Genomic DNA, 21,030 nt, shown 5'->3' with positions numbered 1-21,030 from the left:
ATAAGGGAAACATGCCAGGGCCTGGATGCCAAGATGATGCTTCAGCCAACATGACACACTTGTGTCCAATGCTTTGAGATAAACTAGATTATAAAAGCATCTTTATATGTTTGTGCTTGAGTTTCAGTGAAAAGAATAAATTATCTCAAGGTTCATGAGACACACTGGCTTTTATGAAAGCATCCAAGACCCCTGATACAGATGGAGGTGACATATGTATAATTTCAGTGAACACCCTTTAAAATGACCCTGTGGTCAGTCTAGAAAGAGCATTTGTCTTTGAAGTCAACATTAAAAGGTTTGCTTATGTGATTAGATGTATTTTTAGAAGATATGTGGGATGGTACTTTATTTTATCCATTATACATTGTTCTTATAAAAATAAATAAGTTCAGTTTTGTTGACTTTAAAGGAATAATTTACCCCCAAATTAAAATTTGCTTAGAATGAACATCATTGTTCACCAATGGGTCCTCTGCAGTGAATGGGTGCCGTCAAAATGAGAGTTCAAACAATTGATAAAAACACTACAATAGTCCACAAGCACTCTAACAATTGCTTTTCACTCCACAAGATGTTAATTTATGAACTGGAATCGTGTGGATTATCATTATGAGGTTTCATCAGCTGTTTGCACTCATTCTGTGGCACCCATTCAATGCAGAGGATACATTGGTGGAAACTGAGGGATGGGCTGAGGGTAAATTTTCAGCAATTCCTTTTCATTTCCTGCATTATTTTTAGAAGTAGCAATGAATTCATAAAGTAATTCTCAGTACACATCTTCTATGCCTATCATTTTTCTCTTTCTATTTTTTTGAGCTTTGCGTAACCTGAGTCCTTGAATTGATGAGTCAGTTTCTGAGAATCATCTAGATATATTGACTGCCATGCAATACTCGCTCGATTATTGGCTTCAAACGAAAATAAAATAAAATGCAGAGACGTACATGCAATGCACGGCACTGTGAATCACTTATGAATTCTGTTTGTTCATTAAATAATATATCACTTAACTTTTTTCTGCATTTCTGTACCATATCTGTCTGGATGGCTCGCTTTGGTGTGTCTTCTTTGGCATAGCCTAAAACAAAGCATTTTCCCTCTCCTTTCCAGCCTTCAAGAGCTACACTTCCCATTTAGAGGCGAGCACCTCATCCCTCCAACAGCCATGGCAGACGAGGCCGACATGCGCAATGAGCTGACAGACATGCAGGCCAGAGCTGATCAGCTGGGCGATGAGGTAAGTACACCTATAACATGCATGGGAGATGAACGTCTAAAAATAAACCCTAAATACGACAGCTTGTGTTTATGAATAGACCTGTCCCAGCGTGAAGGAGAATGAACACACCATGACTTCCAGACGTGCAGTAGAAGACAGAACCACTCTAAAGAGCATCTCTGAATTAATAAATTCTCTTGTGCAAAATGAAGCAGCTCTATATTAAGACTTCTCATCTATTTGTCATGGAGCGGTGGAGGATGCTTGGATATCTCCAGGCAGAAGCAGTGGTGATCAGTGAGAGGTTCTCCACTTATTTCAGACAGAAACAGCCTCCCTCACAGTGGGGGTTCTGCACTGGCTTTGATAGACCTCTAATCACACAGGTCTCCTGCTGAACAATCAGAACTTTGACACACAACTGCATGTGGGAGGGGTAACAAAAGGGAACAAAATGGTTTTATTTTAGATTCAGTTTTGGAAACGGGCTTCCATAGTCTATAGAATGTTCTATTTGAAAAAAATTGTTGTCATTTGTTATGTATGGTGACATGCCACAACTGATATATTTTAAGTTACGTAAATGTGAAAATAGACTAAAATTGGAGCACCTCGCATTCACAATATATGCACACTGATAACCAGACTACTAAAATTGTCTGGTCAGTTTGAAGCATTCACAAACAAGCCAGGATGCTTACAAAAGTAAACAAACATTTTCCAGAGGCTTTTTTCTAATTTTTCTCTCAATTAAATAGCATCGATAAACAAGCTAATCATTGTGTAATATAAAAATGTACTTGCCAGCTAGTTGACTGTTTGTCTTGACAACTTGTCAGTGCATTAAAGTGGCACATGAGACAGTATTAACACTGAAAAAAATGACACCATTCACCTTCATTATAGCCTCACAATGATGCATGCTTCCATATGATCTATGATATGACTCTTGGTAAAAGCTCTCTAAAAAGGAAATCATGATCTCAATAATGATCCTGCTATTGAGTCATATTTCTTCAGCTCAGATATATACACTGGACTGGAATGGGAGAGCTTTAAATATTCATGAGTGGATAATGCTATCTTGAGCTTTCTTTGAAGGAACAGGAAGGAAAGGAGGGGGAACAGAAATGGCTGTACATTCAGCTCAGTCTTAACTTGGCAGCCATTAGTAACATGCTGTCGGAACTGACATTATGAACATTATGGCCTTGTGCCAACTGTGGTGCTCGACACATAGCGTTCAAATAACAACACAAAGAACCTAACAACAAGCAGGAACATATTAGCTGTTGAGTGCATTGTGAGTAATAAGAAGTGTATTTTTCTTTTTACAGTCTTTGGAAAGTACTCGCCGCATGCTGCAGCTGGTCGAAGAGGTAAGATATCGATTTAACTCAGTAAACAGCAGAAAACCATCATGCTGTTCTGTCAACATATTCAGTTACATATTGCATATTGAGGATACAGATATAGACTGAAGTCATATACCTGGAAATGTGAACACTAGGAGAAATTCTTGCTCATCGGTTTGGCTGTATATGAAAAGCCGTATTTACACAGAGTTTGGTGCACTGCTTGTTTTCATGGCCTGCTGAAGGTCAGAAATGGAGACGGTGAAATAGCACCGAATTTCCGCTCTGTGATAAAAATCAATAATGATTTCAGAGAAACTCCATCTATGTGTTACTGATAGGGCAGCGGCGAGACAAAGGAGAGAAAACGAGTCTTTCTAGTGTCTAATAGAGATCAAACACTCTTGACCACACGTGGAGATGAAAGATGTTGAGAAAAAATGGTGGTTGCTTCGGCATTATAAAGATAAGAAACCTAAATTTTAGTTTTAGTATGATAGCGAGTATAAATCATATTGTTTATTTATTTATTTATTTTCTTTGTTTTATTAAATGTTTTCTTCACCAAGGCTACATTTACATGATCAGAAAAGCAATGTATATTTGTAATTGTTTTTTACTCCAGTCTTCATTGTCACATGATCCTTCAAAAACCATTCTAATATGCTGATTTGGAGATTAATAAAATATTTCTTTACATTAATTGTTTTTTTGTTTTGTTTTTTCAACAAAGTTTAACAATTACTGTATTTTAAAAATCCATTTAATGCATCCGTGCTAAAAAAAAATATTAATTTCTTATAAAAAAAATAAAAAATACAGACCCCAACTTTTGAATGGTAATGTTAGTATAATATGAAAGTTCCATTTGGGTTATTGCAGCCAAGATGCATAATATTTTTGATTTCTATATCTTAATGGTTCTTAAAAAACAGGCTCAGTACCCAGTTTTGTGAATTACATCTCGAAGTTGGTTATCCAAAGTTATGAACAAATCATTCTCCCGCTTCATTTTTGCCATTGCTGGAAGAAAATCGCATACTTGGGCTGCTAATGAACTTCAAAGGTTAGCGGTGCTGAACAAATATAATGTTCCCATCAGGTTTTCTGTTTCCATTATGCCATATGTCACTTTGATTAAATGCTGAGCTAAAGCACATACCTATCATTATTAGTATAAAATATTTTGATATTTTGATATATTAAGCTGATAAGTGGGAATATTTTACTAAATTAAGTATTGATATTTGTTTTTCATTACATATAAAGATTACTGTAGGTACTTGGTGCTGTGATAACAAACCTCAGCAGTGCTCAGTCATCTAGTTAAAATACTGAGGTGATGTGGGATTCGGAATAAGATAATCAGCTGTTCTATTTAGGTCAATAGGACCTGCACGTGCCTCAGAGAACTACTCACCATATTGCACACACACATGCTTTCATACCTTCAGAGTTCAATCCAGTGCTCTGTTTACAATTCTGAGTTAATTTTAGCTCCATACTGTCTGCCACCTCATTGCCTTCTTATAATTACCTGCCAAGTGAATAAAGCACTCTTGAAGAATTTCAATAGTTGTAATAATGCTGTGCGCTAGTCTGTCCTCTGCTGAAAAGCTATTTTATTCCCTGCTGTGCTTTTCTCATCTTATACCTGCGTGAATCTCTTTTCTGTTCACCTGTAGGCTTCTCTCACTTGTTTATTTCCTCTTTTCTCTTGCTTTTCCATTCTTGATGGATTAGAGTAAAGATGCTGGTATCAGAACTTTGGTTATGCTGGATGAACAGGGAGGTAAGTTACGGCGAAAAACTCATGGAATCATTTAATGAGGTTGCGCAGTATTTGCTTATTTTAACTTAACTGTCTATAGGCTAGTCATTAAAGAAATGATCTGAAACAATTATAAACATCAGGCAGTCATGTCAAAAGTGAAGCTTTGAGAGTCATGTGAAGAGGTAAATTGAACGATCGATGTTGCTGGTAATGACAAACAGCTTTCCTCTTCACCAGATGAAATATATCTGTGTACGTACAATCCCTGGGGCGAAAGACTTTCCAGTTAACACTCAATGCTATTTTAGGATAATTAGACAAACAAACAGCGTAGGCATTTATATATCAAAAAAGTAAAACTATAATTGATTTATCAATAGTAATATCATAACAATGACAAATTAAGCCTTTATAATGCTTGAGGCTTTATACAGTTGTATTTGGATAATAAGAAATTTTGAGTTCCTTTCCACATGGAAGAAAATTTAGAATTAGTCTGTCAAAACAACATACTGTCCTTCTCATTGTGTTAAATTATGGATGTAGTGTTTCTCAGACTGCCTTAGGACAATCCATTTCCTACTTTAAATGATCTTGCTACCTTTCTTACCTCCAGTTTTAGAGCAGAACAACAGCACGTCTCGTAAAGATGTGCTCTGATTGCTGGATGTAATAGTCTCCTAGAGCTCAGAAGGCTTTTTTAACTAAAGAACTACATAAAGTCAGTTGTCTAACTCAAGGGCACAGCAACGGTAGCTCATTAATCATATTTTCAGCATTTCAAACCAACAACCTCTGGGTATCAGCCTACAGTGTTAACTGTCCCAAAAGGCATGGTACTCCATCTGTTTTATTTACAGATAGAATGTGTCATGACATAAACATTAACCAAGCACAAATTGTAATGTTTGAAATAAGCTTCATTGTCAGGAGTGGAGTTCGAACCCATAAGGACATACATCCATTAAATCTAAAGTCCAAAACCTTAACCACTCAGCCACCATGGTTGTCTTGTGAGGTGGTAGTTGAAGTGACTGCTCCTCTAATATGGTTGCAAAGGCCAGTACATGTGTTAATTATAGCTTATGTCCTACGCCATAAAAACTCAGACATCCTGGTGACTTTGTGGCAGTCTTTATTCCTTTTAGAAGTACTTCATAATCACTTTTAAGAAAGCTGGTATAATGACCCATACAACTGCATTACTATTCGACTTGAAATTCACATTTATTTACCAGGAGTGGGGTTTGAACCCACGAGGACATTTGTCCATTGGATCTTAAGTCCAACGCCTTAACCACTCGGCCATCCTGGTTGCTTTCTCTGGGTGTAGTTGTAGAAATTATAGAATTTGTTCATAACAGAATTGACATTTGATACTGGGAGTGGGGTTTGTACCCACAAGGACATTTGACCATTGAATCTTAAGTCCGACGCCTTAATCAGCCATCCTCGTGACAAATCCCGCTTTATTAGTTTTAGACGAACTTCATAATCAATTTTGACAAACCAGTTTGTTGGTAACAACCACATACAGCTGCATTACTATTCTACATAAAATTTACATTTATTTAGCAGGAGTGGGAGTGGAGTGGGGCTTAAACACAAGAACTTTTGTCCACTGGATCATAAGTCCAATGCTTTAACCACTTGGGCACATAAATTCAGATGTTGATGATAATCAGAATAATTTTGGAATTCCTGTCATGACAGACAAATGGACCTACCTGCTCTCATGTTGAGTACCATTTGCAGAAAATTAAATTGATATAGAAATAATTCTGCTACCAGAAGGGGGATTTAAACCCACAAGGACATTTGTCCACTGGATCTTAAATCCAACGCCTTAACCACTCGGCCATCCTGGTTAGAAGATTGGAAAGGCACTAAAATAGCTCAGTTGATGCAATGCACACTACCGGCTCAGTCCTGGTGTTATTTTACTCAAGATACAAAAAAGTGATGATATGCTTCATATAACTGTCAACCAATGATGAGACGAGTCCCCCACCATCTCTTTCTTGCCTCCTTCCTCCTCTTTCTTCAGTCACGCGGCTCTTGCTCATGAGATTAGCAGTATAACCCAATTAGCCATTTGGCTTGTTGTCGGTAAATGGTGGAAACCTCACACTAGACCCTGTCAGTTGTACTTAAAATAGCATAAAGAATAAAAGTAGAATAAAAAATTTAGTTCAGCTTTTATGCTAAATTAAGGACAGATGATCAGACACTTGAATCATAGTATCATATTTGCTCATTTTTATAAACTTGCAACATTTGTTGTGCTCCCCCAGGGATTTTACAGTTTTCTAAAGCCCTACAGGAATGTGTATCCCTTCAGTCTGTTGTTCATTTCAGTTCATAAAGGATCAACCATGAAATTTTTCAGTTTACTTCCCCTTACCACGCAATAACTAATATTTCTGCTCCAAATTTTCTTTTGCTTTTTATTTCTGTTCTGTTTCTGATCATCTTTTTTCTTTCTCAGCATTTGCTTACGATGTTCACACATTCATAATCATCCTGACTGTTTCTTTTTTCAGTTTAGCTCAGACAGTGGTGGCTCAGTTACAGTGAGCAAGTGCCCAGTGATGCCAAGCATTCATGCCAACAACCACTGGATTCCCTAAAGGCTCAGAAGAGCATGCCTGTTACAAAATATTAGCATATGCTTTTTGATTTCAAAGGGATAGTTTACCCCAAAAATAAAGTCACTCTTATGTTGTTCTGAACCTGAACCTTCTTCCACTGAATGATTATGATTTCTTATACAGTGCTGATTTTGGAGCTTGACATCTCAAGTCTTCCCCCTCTCAATTTTATTATCACTTTCAAAAATAAAGGTTACAAAAGTGGGTTTCCACAGCGATGCCACAGAAGAACAATTTTTGGTTCTTCTTCTTAAAAAAAAAAAGTGTGAAAAAAAGTGTGTTTTCTTAGAATGAAGAATATTAAAAAAAAAATCTAAAGGACCTTTTATGGAATGGAAAGTTTCTTCATGAAACTATAAATGAAAAAATATATAATTTTTGTGTTTAATGGAGGACAAAGAACTTGTGTTGGTTTGGAACAATATGAGGGCATGAAAAAGACGATTTTTAATTTTGGGTGAACTATTTATTTAATTATTGCTGTAATTGATCCATATTGTCAGTTGAGCATGAATTAAACAGTTAAATGTGGGTTGAAAAGTCTTTTTTTATTTGTATATATGCTCTACGTCTCATAGCCCATGTTCTTGGCATGACCTAACCTACCTAGCCACCCACTGCATCATTCAAATGTCTCACGTTTTGAGTTGATGTGTTTCTGGACAACTTAGATGTCATTTGTCATCATCGTTTGTCTGCAAGAATGCAAAGTCTCATTTCATTACTGTCACCCCTTTGTCCTGACCAGAACAACTCGAGCGTGTTGAAGATGGCATGAACCATATCAACAAAGACATGATGGAAGCTGAGAAAAGTTTAAAAGATGTAGGCAAATGCTGTGGACTTGTATGTCCCTGCGACAAGTAGGTACTGGTGAAGCGTCCAAGGCTCTCACCTGTCTGCTGCTGTCTGACTGTCTCTTGTCACTGTGAATGTTTAAGCCTCTCTCTTTCTTTTTGTCCCTCTTTTCCTCCTTGCCTTCCCTTTCTCTTTCTCTCCTTGTTGCTTTTCCGCACTCTTTATTTCTTTTGGGGGCATAATTGACTAATGTTTAAATCAGAGCAACTGGAGCGCATCGAAGAGGGAATGGATCAGATCAATAAGGACATGAAAGAAGCAGAAAAGAATTTGACGGATCTAGGAAATCTCTGTGGTCTATGTCCATGTCCATGTAACAAGTAGGTGATGCCTGTCACCTGCCTGCCTGCTTGCCTGCCTGAACCCGACAAATAGGAAAAAATGCACGTGGCCAGTTTGCACGCTCGCTCTTGCTCGCTCTGTAGCTGCCATTTCCCCCCACTGCACTCTGCCTGGACAACTTCTCTGTGCATGGGGATGGTATTAGAGCTAAGTCCGTCTGCGGTGCCACTGTTTAACCCATAGTTATAGCTGTAGGCCCTACTCTCTGCCGGCTGAATGCGCAAATAAGCTGGGCTCTATGCTTCACTGATCCGTTGGTCAAGGACTGTTGTTCGTAAATGTTAAGTGCCTGCTTAATATGCATGTGCTACTTTTTGAAATGCAAGCATTACACACTGCATGAACGAACTTTGTGGACCGCAGATTAGAAATTCACGCTTTATTTACTTGAGGCTGGCAGAGCTGGTTTCCTGAAAGGCAAAGCATGTCACTGCATTGGGGTAACATGGTGGTCTGTCTAATTGATTATAGTCCAGCTGATTGATAATTTTGTGCTATTCATACCTTAAAGGTGCACTAAGTCATTTAGTTCTAGTCTGCGAAATTTGATTGGTTAAGTGGCACTCCAAGAATGATCATAAACTGTCCATCAGCAGTGGGACATTTCTTTGTTTGTATCCTCAATGTTCGTGTGTTACACAGACAATCAGACAGTGAGGATTTTTCAGTGACTCCATCTGCTGGTTATTTATTCAGTGATTCATTCATAGACACTGATGTACTCTTGAAACAAGAGACTAACAATGTGTGAGTCACTGAATCATTTTTAATGGATTTGTTCAAAAACACTGATTCATTTAGGGACAATAAAATGACTCTCTTTGAGTAAGTCACTTCATTAAAAAAAAAACCAATTCATTAATTCGTTCAGGAAAGAAACAATTGACTGAAAGTGAGTCAGTGAATCATTTTCTCAACACATTTGTTCAAAATCACTTATTTCTTACAGGAACAAAACAAGTGACTCTCTGTCAGTGAGTCACTGAATCATTTACTGAAATGGTTTGAGTCACTGAGTTGTTGGTTCATAAAAAAAAATTAATCCAGGAACTAAACTAGGGACTGCTTTTGAGTAAGTCCTTGAATCATTTAGCTAAGTAACTAATTAACTTACCAACCGAACCGTTCAAAAACACTGATTTAATCAGAAAAGAAGAAACTGACTCTCAATATCAGAAAGCCACTGCTGATACAGAAAACAACAGTATGAGCTTGCAGAACTGTATGGCTTCAAATATGGCTCATCCAATCAGAATTTAGTGTAGGAACTTCTTATTTTTTTAAATGGCATACAAAGATTTGAACAAATGTTTAAATGTTTACATTTTTATATGCATTGTATAGGAAGATAAGTTAATGAAGTAATGCTTTATGTAGGAATGGACGGTCACTGTTTAACATATTTGCTCTTTTCTGTTTACACTGTAATAGTGATTTCACTGATTGATAGATATTGTTTGAGGGTTATGGGTGGATTCATTCTTAACTGGGAATTTAGTAATCAACTTCATTGATGATTTGTTAAAATGATTTGTTAATTAAAAGGAAAAAAATGACTTAGTCTACCCTTAAACCTCATAAATGTACAAGCTCATTCAGTCAAGTTTTCAGCAGTATCCAAGTGGGCACAGACATTGGTTCTTATTATTCTCTGTTTCATGAGTTGCAAATATTATGCTAATAATATTCTGTGTGACCAACTCTTGCACAATGGTGCAAGCACTGCATAAATACTCATGTGAGCAACTGTCACTGGCTGAAAAGTGTTGAACCGTCATCAGCGGTAATGCAGGCCATCGTCAGACGCCAGTTGTTTGATCAAGTATTTATGAATGTTAACTATTGGGTATGCTTATTCCTTTTATGTATTTGGGGTTGAAGTAATCAAAATGTAACGGAACAAAACAGTAAATGGCTTTATTTTTTTTTTACTTTTAAAGTCAACATGAAAGGCAAGATTGTGTAATGAATATCCAGTGGGAAAATGTTGACTGGGAGCTTGATTTTGTGCATCAGAAATTGATTAGGTTGGGAAACTGGTCTTTTTATGACAGGTGACTTGATTAGAGGGCTTGTTAGCCGAAAAGAAAAGTCATTTCAAGGGTGATGCAAGTTATTACATTTAATGAAAGATAATTGATCATGCACAGTACTACAAGAACGTGTATTAAGAAGGTAAACAAGGTCAATTTTGATTTCATGTTGACTTTAAAGCATGCGCAGATGAATGTAAAGGAGATTTTGACTCACATCAGAACTTTTATTCTTGTTTCTTTTTAAAAACACGCACCTGTGTCTATAAGGATTAAGGTCATGGTTGAGTCTCACTGCCTCTGGTCAGAGCTTTTCATATCAGCTCCTGTAGTCACAATGGCAGTGGCATAAGGCGATGCGTACCATAAAATATCCATATACTGTAGAAACAGCCCTATCTTACATAAAAGGTTGAAATTAAATGTGATAGCTTATAGGAAATCACCTGCATTGCTTAGAGAGTTGCTGTGAGCTTTGTTGAGACAAGCAGAAAAATGATCTTATTTTTTAGGTACGTTTGTATCTGGACCTCAAACCTGTTAAAAACAAGTTTTGAAAAGGCCAATTCAAATCACAGTCATATATTGTTTCAATTCAGATTTCAAAATGTGTTTAGTACACATGAGTACCAATGGAGCTGAAGCAAAACTTCCCAAAAAAATATCGGGATGTCGTTGTGCGTAAACGTTTTGGGCCCTGTGAGGGGGAATTACTAAGGTCCATTATGGTACAGCCTTCTCAAAGAACCTGTGGGAGGGTGGGCTCACCAATAAAAAATACATATATGCTGGTCCTCTTGAATTTTTGCAACATTTCTCAGTTTTGGGTTAGAAATTCTCTTGAGATAATGTAACAGTTAAAGGGATAGTTCACACCAGCATGAATATTATGTCATACTCACCCTCATGTTGTTTCAAACCTGTATGAGTTTTCATCTGTGGAACACAAATTAAACTGTTTCTATTCATTTTGTATCAGTGGCAGTATTATTTCTGTACTGTTATAGTATTTATTAAAATATAATTGATTAGCTTTTATTTATTTATCTAATTTTAAGTTTTAGTCATTTTGTTTTTTTTTTATTAAGCTTTAATTTATTTTCATGTCAGTTTTTATTTTAGTACTTAAACTTATTACTTTTAATATATTTGATTTTCATATAAGTCTTTCATTAGTATTTATTTTTTATTTGGCCTTTATTTTATTTAAAGATTATTAATTATTTATTTTTGTTTTAGTGAACAAGAACAGCAGTTATATAGACAAAAACACCGAGGCATTTTTCAGAGTATTTACTTATGTGTTCCACTGAAGACAGAAGTTTGAAATTACATGAGGATGAGTAAATGGTGGCAGAATAAAAATAAAAAGGTATGTCTTTAAGTTACTATGGTGACTGTTACATACTTGGATATTGACTATCTGAACAAGCAGGCCGATTTCATCACTTACAGAATCACTTACTAAAGATTGGATTTGAAAAGTTGGTGCAGTGTAAACAAAGTCTTAGACATTTACTGTTTGCTTACTGCTGTATGATAATATGCAGTATCTAAATGTTTAATTGAACAGACTTTAGACATTTGGAATAGGTCTAATCTGTACTTTCACTGAGAACATGTTACTTCTGAATGCTTCTCTTTGTCTCTTCACCTTGATAATTGTTGTGAACCTCCTCTAATTAACTGTCACATCTCCATCAGTGTCTATGTAATTGTCTGTCACACCCCACTGTACGTGACATGTGTACGTTAGTTCCAGGAAAGTGTTGTTCATTTATTCATGAGCACCTTTAATGCATGTAATTCCATAACATGCAGATAATCCTGACCACCGTTTCCTGTCTTAAGTGTTCTCTATCTGCATGTAGTTCCTGTCAGTGCATGTCTAGTGCTTTATAGTGTTACTGAACACCGTTTGGCTTCTCACCCTGTCCTTCTCACTTCCTGTGGTTGTTCAGGCTGAAAGGTGGTGGCCAGTCATGGGGTAATAACCAGGATGGGGTGGTGTCCAGCCAGCCGGCCCGTGTGGTTGATGAACGTGAGCAGATGGCCATCAGCGGAGGATTCATCCGCAGGTCAGTTACTTAGGAGAGATTACTGCAAATACAGAAGAGTTCAGTGGACTTTGGTGAGTAGACTTTTGAGGTTGTCCTTTTCTTATGAAATTTGTCATTTTACTTCATAACCTTGTTGTTAACCTTGTTGTTAACAACTGAAAAAAATGTATACCAAAAAATTATGTGTAATTTGCTAAATGAAAATGCAAAAAAAATAATACATTTTAAATAATTAAATATTATAGTTATATATGATTGTTGTTATTATTATGCATTTCCATACTAAAAACTGGTGTGACAACAGACTACATATATCTATATATATATATAGATATATGTAGTCTGTTGTCACACCAGTTTTTAGTATGGAAATGCATAATAATAACAACAATCATATATAACTATAATATTTAATTATTTAAAATTTATTATTTTATTTTAATTCATTAATTTAATGTGACAAAATACTCAGATATTATTTAAAGTGTAAAGTAATACATCAGGTAATATTTGTTGTACTGCCTTATATATTAAGTCTTACTGTCTTGTATAATATATTCAAATTCATTAAGACTTCTTTGCATTGCAACATAATTTTCAAGACAATTAAGCAAATCTCTAGTTTGTAGTATGCTACAGTAATGCAATTATTACAGTATTATTATTATTATTATCATTATTATTATTAATGGTAATGTTGGTAAAATCTTGTTCATTAATGTAATCACATATAAATTTATTAATTACTGTATCAGTGTGGTATGTAGTGTACACTGTAAAATGATTTTTCAAAGTTGTAAATAAAACAAAGATTATTGCAGAGTATTTTACAAGAAAATACTTTTTCATTTTTTTCTACCTCAGATTTTCTCATTTAATTCAATACAGACTTGTAATTATTTATGAAATTTACTATCAGCTTCTGAGAATTTTCAGATTTATTTTAGGTACAATGCAAGAAAAAAGATGAAACTAAAGAGTTTTAGAGAAGATGAAAGCAGCAGGAATATTCCAAAATATTTGGTATCAAAATAAAATCGTGATATAAAGTCTTGGTGTTTACTATTGCTATTTGTTGCTATGGTTACAAGCATCACCTGCCAATTAGAGCAGTGTATTGACTTCAGTTACCTGTTAGTACAGCTATTTTTCGATCATTACCTCTTGTCTGCTGTTGTGTGGACAGATCAATTTGAGCGACATGTTAAATACCCTTGTCAGTCCCAAACACTGACTTTATGAGCGAAAGCTAATTATGCTGCGGTTGTTTTCATCTGTCTAGTGTATTAGCAGTAAGTACACCGCGCTTCACTTGTCAGTGAGTCACGAGGAACTCTGTTATTGTCTGTTGAAGACGAATGTCCGCTTTGTGCCAGACTGTAGCTTCAGGCACGTCAGGAATGGTCATGAATCCACTGAGCTGTTGTTGGTCTGCTGTCTCAAAATATCCCGTCAGTCCACAAACAAAATGAAATGTTTAGCTAGAGTCCATATACAACTTAATTGTTTTAGACAGTTGTTCTAGTCATTCTCCTGTAGACAGAATCCTTGGCTTAGGTAATGTCAGTAAACAGAATCGCCCACTGTATTATCATGTGCTTAATGTCCTTTTTCTGTCCTGGAAAACCTTTTAGACTATGGAAGCATGTTTCCGCAACAGAATAAAATTTTTTAAAAAGCTAACTGTGACATTTTATCTCACAATTCGGACCTTATATCATGCAATAAAAAAAAAAAACCTCTGAATTGTGAGATAAAATGTCACTATTTTTTTTCTCATTCCTGAGTTTAATTAACTCAATTATAAAACAATTCTGAGATAACATAAAAAAACATCATAATTGCATAGTATAAAGCATAATTTTTTTTTTTTTTAACTATGACAAGGCTTCCATATTGGACAGATTAGGATTACTATGAAATAAAATATTACAATATTTACTTCATAAATACATGTTTGTGATTCATTAGTGCATGCTAGTTCACAGAGAAAAAAAGGGTTTTAACATCTTTTCTCAGAATATAATAACTACATTTTTCCTGTCTATTTCATAATGCTTTATGTCACATTATGGAAGTAAAATGGGTTGCGAATGCAATTCTATGTTGACTTTGTTGTAAAAATCATCCTGAGGATATTGTGTCCATCTCAATCAGTGCTCTCAATAAACCCAGTTGTTTTTTTGTCTTCAGGGTAACAAATGACGCACGAGAGAATGAAATGGACGAGAATTTGGAGCAGGTGGGAAGTATCATCGGTAACCTCCGCCACATGGCTCTCGACATGGGCAATGAGATCGACACCCAGAACCGTCAAATCGACAGGATTATGGACATGGTAATATCATGATACTGTAATATTGGAGAAATTATTACTCAACACAAGAGCACCAATAGAGACGGCAAACTCTGTCATGAGATAACAGCTTCTAATTATACCACAAGATGCTTGATTGTGCTTGTAATGTCACATCCCACTGCAAAAATACCTTCTGAGATCAATATTTGTTTGCAATAGAGCAATTATGAATTTTAGATCATAAATGCATTTTAAAAGGGCATCATTATTCATCATTATTCTGCATTTGTATTGCTATTGCTCACTCAGAAGAGTAGTTTTCAATTTGGTAACTTCAACAAATTTCCAAGGGGGCTGCAGCATGAAATTGATTAAATTAATTTATTAATTATTTATTTAAATAATTACAATTAATATATTATAATGAATATAATTAATATAATTGTTAATGTTAATGCTAATATAATTTTTTTCTTCTCAACTTGATTCTATGATTTCAGTTAATACATTACTATAAACATAATTAATATTATTATTCATATTAATATATTAAAGTAGTCTAACTCAATTAAAATACTAAAAAAACTAAAATCTAGTTAGTTTTCTTTTCAACAACTATTAATTTTACTGAACAGCAGCTCATGAAGCTTCATAAATTACCAAATGAATTGTGATTCTCCTTTAGGGCTCAGCAAACTTCCAAGAGGCTATTTAAATAAATACATAACTATGAATCAGTAATAAAATATAATATGTTAAAATGTTGCAATAAATTCTATTTATTATTCATTTATTGAATAACACTTCTTGAAAGTTCTGGAATCACAAAATGAATATTTTTAAATTATTAATAAATATTAAGACAATCAAGCATGACCAATATTCAGCACTATAAAGCATATATATATATATATATATATATATATATATATATATATCTAAAATCATAAATAATAATATTCATCATTATTTTTTCTTATTAATTTAATGTGACAGTACTCCAATATTTTAAAGTAAAATAAACTGTAAAGTAATATATCAGGTAACATTTGTTGCACTTTCTTATATATTAAAATAATTATTTTCATGACAATTAATCACAATATAATACAATAAAAAATTTATATATTGTTTACATTTTAAAGTAATAAACTAGGTAATATTTGTTGTAATATTTTACTAATTTAAACAAAAAAATATTTGATAAATTACTGTATTAAAACACCTATTGTATCTGTATCTATTATTTTTGTCTTCTAGGCCGATTCTAACAAAACCAGGATCGACGAAGCCAACCAGCGCGCCACAAAGATGTTGGGCAGCGGCTAAACCCCTGCGAGAAGTGCTTTGGCTTCCTTTCCCCTCCCCGCTGTATACCTGCAACAGTGCACATGTGCTTTTCCCCCGACCGGTTTGCACTCATGCACTTATCAGCCCCTCTACGCTCTATCTAGGAAGTGTCGTTGTGCGTCTGTCTTGACTGATAGTCTAGTAAATGGTCACATTTACTCTGTATCTTTCTCTCCAAAGGTTAAATGTACATTTGTGCATATTTGATGGCTAGAGCTCACGTGAAGTTTCTTCTTCTTTTTTTTTGTTGGTTTCTTTATGTTTTTTTTAAGTGTATATTTATTAAATATACATATACACACATTTTTAGGATGAAATTTCTTAAAGGTTTTCAGTCATCTGTGTGTCCATGCTCTGTGTTTTACTCGATATAAGCCATGCTTCATATTCAGATGTAGCGAGACAGGAGACGAATTAGACTGTGAGGTGCAGGAGATCACATGACCGATTGCTTATCTTAGCCTGCCATTTTGTAATCGCCTTTAGACAGTGTTCAGCAATGATTATTCCACCTAAAGTGGTCAACATATGTACTGTATACAGCTTGTCACTTTCACTTATTCTTACCTGCGTTGTTCACTAAGTGTAGACATTACCATACAGCATGGGCATGTATATGCATTCGGTTTAAGCAACATCACGATAGTGCCACTTTTTATTTCTATACATCTGCAAAATGTGTCAGTTGATGTAAAATTGGAATTAAATGCCAATAAAAACTAAATAAACCTGAATCTATTGTTTTCTGCATCGGTTCTTTTGTGTGATGTTTCATATCTGATTTAATATCTTCCCAATGCAGAGACAATAGCAAGTGTTTGCTGTTGATACATGAGTGTTAGAGTAGCTGTGCGCTGTACTAACCCAGATCCTCTTTGAACCAGGGGCTTTACGTGGATTATGCCTGGCAACGTCACTAAGTACTTCCAAGTGCTGATAACACAAATACACACACACACTGGTGCAACACACACAAAAAGGATAAACACGAGCAAATGTAAACCTGGGTGTTAGGGGATGGCTGGCCAATCGTGATTATTGAAGTCAGCTGCCAGTAATGTACAGCAACATTATTAACAGGCTGGAAAAATGTCAATTTTTTGAGAAGATTACACACCATAATGAACAGATCATAGTAAACAAGGCTTAGTATATTGGTTAAAACATTAAATGTAAAATTTTAAATCATTAGTTTTATTACAAATTAATTAATTATGTATACAATTATATATAACAGCTTAATTAGGTGCACATGGGGTGAATTTTGAACAGATGTTGCTTGTGTAGTGCACTAATTTCTAACCATATAACACACTTGAAAAAAAAAACAATGTTTTGACCTTTGATTAAAAAAAAGACTTCTTCGTTGCCTTTTTCTCTATCACATTTTAGAAATCATCAGAAGTTACATATCAACTGAAAACTTAAAATTTCAAAATATATCCTTTAAATCCCATTTTAAAATCAGATATTGCATTACCATGTAAATGATACCTCAATATCATGTTACAAAATGTTTTCAGTCATGAATTATAAAAATTAGGTTTGTATCATGCACATTCAAGTCTATCTTCAAAGAAAATATAATGATTGTTTTTTTTTTTTTTTACAATTGTATGAATGAATTATATAGAATTAATGAAATAAAAATGTTTTTTGTTTGTTTTAGAATCATTGGTAGTCTTTTTTGCAATTTCCCTTAAATGATTAAAATATCACTGTCCAGGAAGTGACAAACATTTTGGTTGGAAAACAGCACAAAGGTCAGTAAGTTTTAAATTTGATTAATTCTTTTTGTTGATTTTTGTGGTTATTAGATGGTTTGTCTCATCTGAAAACATTAACACATTTGATAAAATTGCATTCTTTCAATTTCAAGGCTTTAAAATTTTTTAAAATACCCTCCTATACACCAATTTTCAGTCCCTCACTGAGAAATTACTAATATCAGCTCTGAATTTTATTCCTATTCAGAAATGTTATTAAATATTGCATTTCTGTTCTTTTCTGAAAGAACCCTAGAAATACTTCTTACAACAAGAGCATATTCATGTTACAGAGTTCAAAATATTAGCATAACTGCAGTGATGCTGGTCAAGAAACATGGTCTCACTTGTGATACTAAAGTAGTTACATTAAACAACCAGGCTGAGAAGCAAATCAACCAAAATATAAATCCAGAAATATGAATCCATTTTTGTTTTTCTCTTTGTTGTGGACAAGAAGCACAATGCTGTTCTCATCAGATGGAGATAATGTCCTCTGCTGTCCAAGCTGAAAGAGATGCTCTCAAGCGTAGCCTGAGTCCTGACTCTCACATGGCACACTTGTCGCACATCCTCAAAAGCAAAACACACATTAAAGCACCATCAGCCAAGACTGCAATATCTTTCTGCTACTATCGGAGACGTGTTTCATACTTCTCTGCAATCTCTTGATGATTTTCCTCTGCTACATTTGTGGAAATGCATTTGGCAGATATGCATCAGTGACTTCTAGATGTACACTGATACAGTATTTTACACTGCTGAGTTAGAAAACGGTGAGTAGAGGATGTTGAATGAGTTCATATGAGTACAATAATCAAGAGGTTCCATTTTCATTTCTGGAGACTGACTGGACATTATAAAAAGCCTCTAAAGAGCCTGTGAAATCCCTTGACAAAAGCACAGCTTCGTTTGTGTTGACAAATTTCCTTTGGAAAAGAGTTGTTTATAATTTAGCCAATTTAAGTCACAGCCACTCCGCAAAAAACATCTTATTCTTAATGAGTAACTAGACTGTTAATATATTTTTTAAAAAAAATATTGTATGCTTAAATTCAAAATGCACAGGAGTAAATCACGCACATCTTATTTTCATTACTGGTGCTAGATCACAAGTATAATCCATGTAGTAGTAAGTAACTGATCCGCACACTGAATAAGCTCCCATTCAAAAATGTTTTTTTTATTAGTGACGTTTCGGGCCTCACATGGCATAGTTAGTCTGAGGAAGGGCCATGTGAGGCCCGAAACGTCACTAATAAAAAAACATTTTTGAATGGGAGCTTATTCGGTGTGCGGATCTGTTACTTACTACTACATAAATTCAAAATACAATCTATGAATAGAATGATTTATAATAATAATTAATTTTAATATTCATATTATAAAATAAAATCGTATTTTATATGTTAGCCTATAGTTCATTTATTTTGTTATTTTTTTTTCAGGTAAACAAGTAAAAATGTATAATATATTAATACTTTTATAATAATAATAATAATAATAATAATGTTTTATTAATAATATAATAAATTTTTTTTACATGCATTGGAATGGGCTATTTGTAACTTTCTAATCAAAAGCAGGCAGTATTTAAAATAAAAAAATATTCTCATTAAAGTAAGCAGTTTATCATTTTTAAATGCATATCTGCATATTTTGTGTTCATACAGTTTTACGTTTTTAAGGTTTACTTTTAGCTAACATAAAATATGTTTTACGTCTTTATTGTTCTCATGGAGTTATAATACATGTTTCTGAACATTTTTCTTAGTTATGTGAATGTTTAAGACAAGGGGAATGTTCTATTTTATTTTTTGCAAACATTATTATTTTTTAAACAACCAACAGGTTCGATAAACAGTGTTTTATGCTAATGTTTTAGGAAAGATATTAAGTAACTTTAAATGAACATTCCGTTAACCTTACTATTGTTTGACCAGACCTTTAAGTCAACCGTTCCAGAACATTCTGAGGTACATAGATGGCCTCAAAAATTACACACAAAGACTAAAAGCCACAAAACTCCACATGAAATGCATTTCACAGTCTCTTTAAATGCATTAGCAGATTCATTTTTCTTAATATTCTTAATTGCGTATCTGCCAGGCATTTCTAGCCTTAACCCTCCCGCTCTCTCAGTCAGATTTTCCAATTGTGCTCAATAACCTTATTTAGCTGTGAAGCAGATGGGTTGTGACAATTCTTTGATGCATAATTTGCTCTTCAGCGCAGGTGCTGATTGAACTGGATCATTATTCAGCGATTGACACCCACTCTCAGCACCCTCTCTTCTCTCTGCTGGCCTGTTCTTCTTCATCCCCCAGCCCAGCTCCTCCTCATCCTCTGTTCACGCTTCTGTACACACACCTAGTCTCCAGCGTCGTTTAGCCAGAGCTCATTAACAAACACTGACAGCAGCTCCAAAGGCTCTCTAACTCTGACTCACTGGCTTTTGTGATAGTCTGAATGCATTTGTACATCAGATATTATTTGAATAATCATTTGAATACATATTGCACACATAGTATCCCTCATTGTAAAGCTTACTATAAACACTGTTGTGATGGACGCGTTAGTTCATCTCTTCAGGGGTTCATATTTATTCACTTTGACAATCGAGTGATGTATGGGCAAGAGCGAGGGTGTGTGGGGGAAGGGAAATGTGAATTGCATAACCTCCGAGCTCAGTCTTAGCATTAAGAAGAGGGAAGAGGAGAAGGAAAGAGTCTCCATTTGCTCTTTAACCTTATAGTGAAATGCGGAAATTCTAAATCAGGCTACAACCAGAGGTGTGAAAACAGGATGACTGGGACAACGATGTAGGCTACTTGTACATAGAGCAAATACGTGGTTCCAAAGTGCAAATTATATTTAATAAACTACAGCTTAGCTCCTCCCACCACGAAAAAGGTCAATAAACGCAGAAAGGGTCAATAAATGCAGAATAAAAAGAAATATGCATTGAAGAAGATACTTGCTATTATAGTGAATTACGTTAATGTTCATTATTATTTATTGTTGTAAAATTAATTAATACCATAAACAATTTTCCATCGCTTTACATCACAAAGTGTTTATTAAAAAAAAGCATGACTATAGCTTATTTTTACCATTGTTTTAATATACTAAATTTCACCATCTGTGTTTGTAGTAAAACTGTCGTTGTACAAATGGTAATCAATACATCAAAACCTGTACACTTTTACTATAATAAAACCATATTTCATTTTCATAAGGGTGTGTTTGCAGATGAGATATGTTAGTGTAGACTGACAGCTAGTGGTCAAAGAGGAGCAATTAACTACTAAATAAGC

At 34.7% G+C, this 21,030-nt stretch overlaps 1 protein-coding gene and 2 non-coding genes across 4 annotated transcripts; 1 reads left to right on the top strand and 2 right to left on the bottom strand.

Moving 5' to 3' along the window:
* The first annotated feature begins 1,115 nt into the window (after positions 1-1,115).
* Positions 1,116-16,681, top strand: snap25b (synaptosome associated protein 25b). Of its 2 annotated transcripts, none has more exons than XM_059519972.1 (7): positions 1,116-1,243; positions 2,563-2,604; positions 4,324-4,372; positions 8,066-8,183; positions 12,200-12,316; positions 14,492-14,636; positions 15,858-16,681. In XM_059519972.1, exons 1-7 carry the CDS (start codon positions 1,172-1,174, stop codon positions 15,924-15,926), a joined length of 612 nt encoding a protein of 203 aa, XP_059375955.1. In that variant the 5' UTR covers positions 1,116-1,171; the 3' UTR covers positions 15,927-16,681. The 2 variants fall into 2 exon arrangements, with proteins under 2 accessions (XP_059375955.1, XP_059375956.1); XM_059519973.1 differs by lacking the exon at positions 8,066-8,183 and adding an exon at positions 7,754-7,868.
* Positions 5,587-5,669, bottom strand: trnal-uaa (transfer RNA leucine (anticodon UAA)). Its single transcript has one exon. It is a non-coding gene; the product is annotated as a tRNA-Leu (tRNA).
* Positions 6,140-6,222, bottom strand: trnal-uaa (transfer RNA leucine (anticodon UAA)). Its single transcript has one exon. It is a non-coding gene; the product is annotated as a tRNA-Leu (tRNA).
* Positions 16,682-21,030: the final 4,349 nt, after the last annotated feature.

Source organism: Carassius carassius, chromosome 32 (assembly GCF_963082965.1).
Source record: "Carassius carassius chromosome 32, fCarCar2.1, whole genome shotgun sequence".
NCBI classification, from domain to species: domain Eukaryota; kingdom Metazoa; phylum Chordata; class Actinopteri; order Cypriniformes; family Cyprinidae; genus Carassius; species Carassius carassius.
The sequence above is the reverse complement of the archived record's forward strand: the minus strand, read 5'-3'. Positions and strand labels throughout refer to the sequence as shown.

Excerpts from the sequence above, each read along its gene's own strand:
- snap25b (XM_059519972.1), top strand. The coding sequence starts at position 1,172 with ATGGCAGACGAGGCCGACATGCGCAATGAGCTGACAGACATGCAGGCC. Across the intron at positions 4,373-8,065 it reads TATGCTGGATGAACAGGGAG|AGCAACTGGAGCGCATCGAA; the intron begins GTAAGTTACGGC and ends TGTTTAAATCAG. Across the intron at positions 12,317-14,491 it reads AGCGGAGGATTCATCCGCAG|GGTAACAAATGACGCACGAG; the intron begins GTCAGTTACTTA and ends TTTTGTCTTCAG.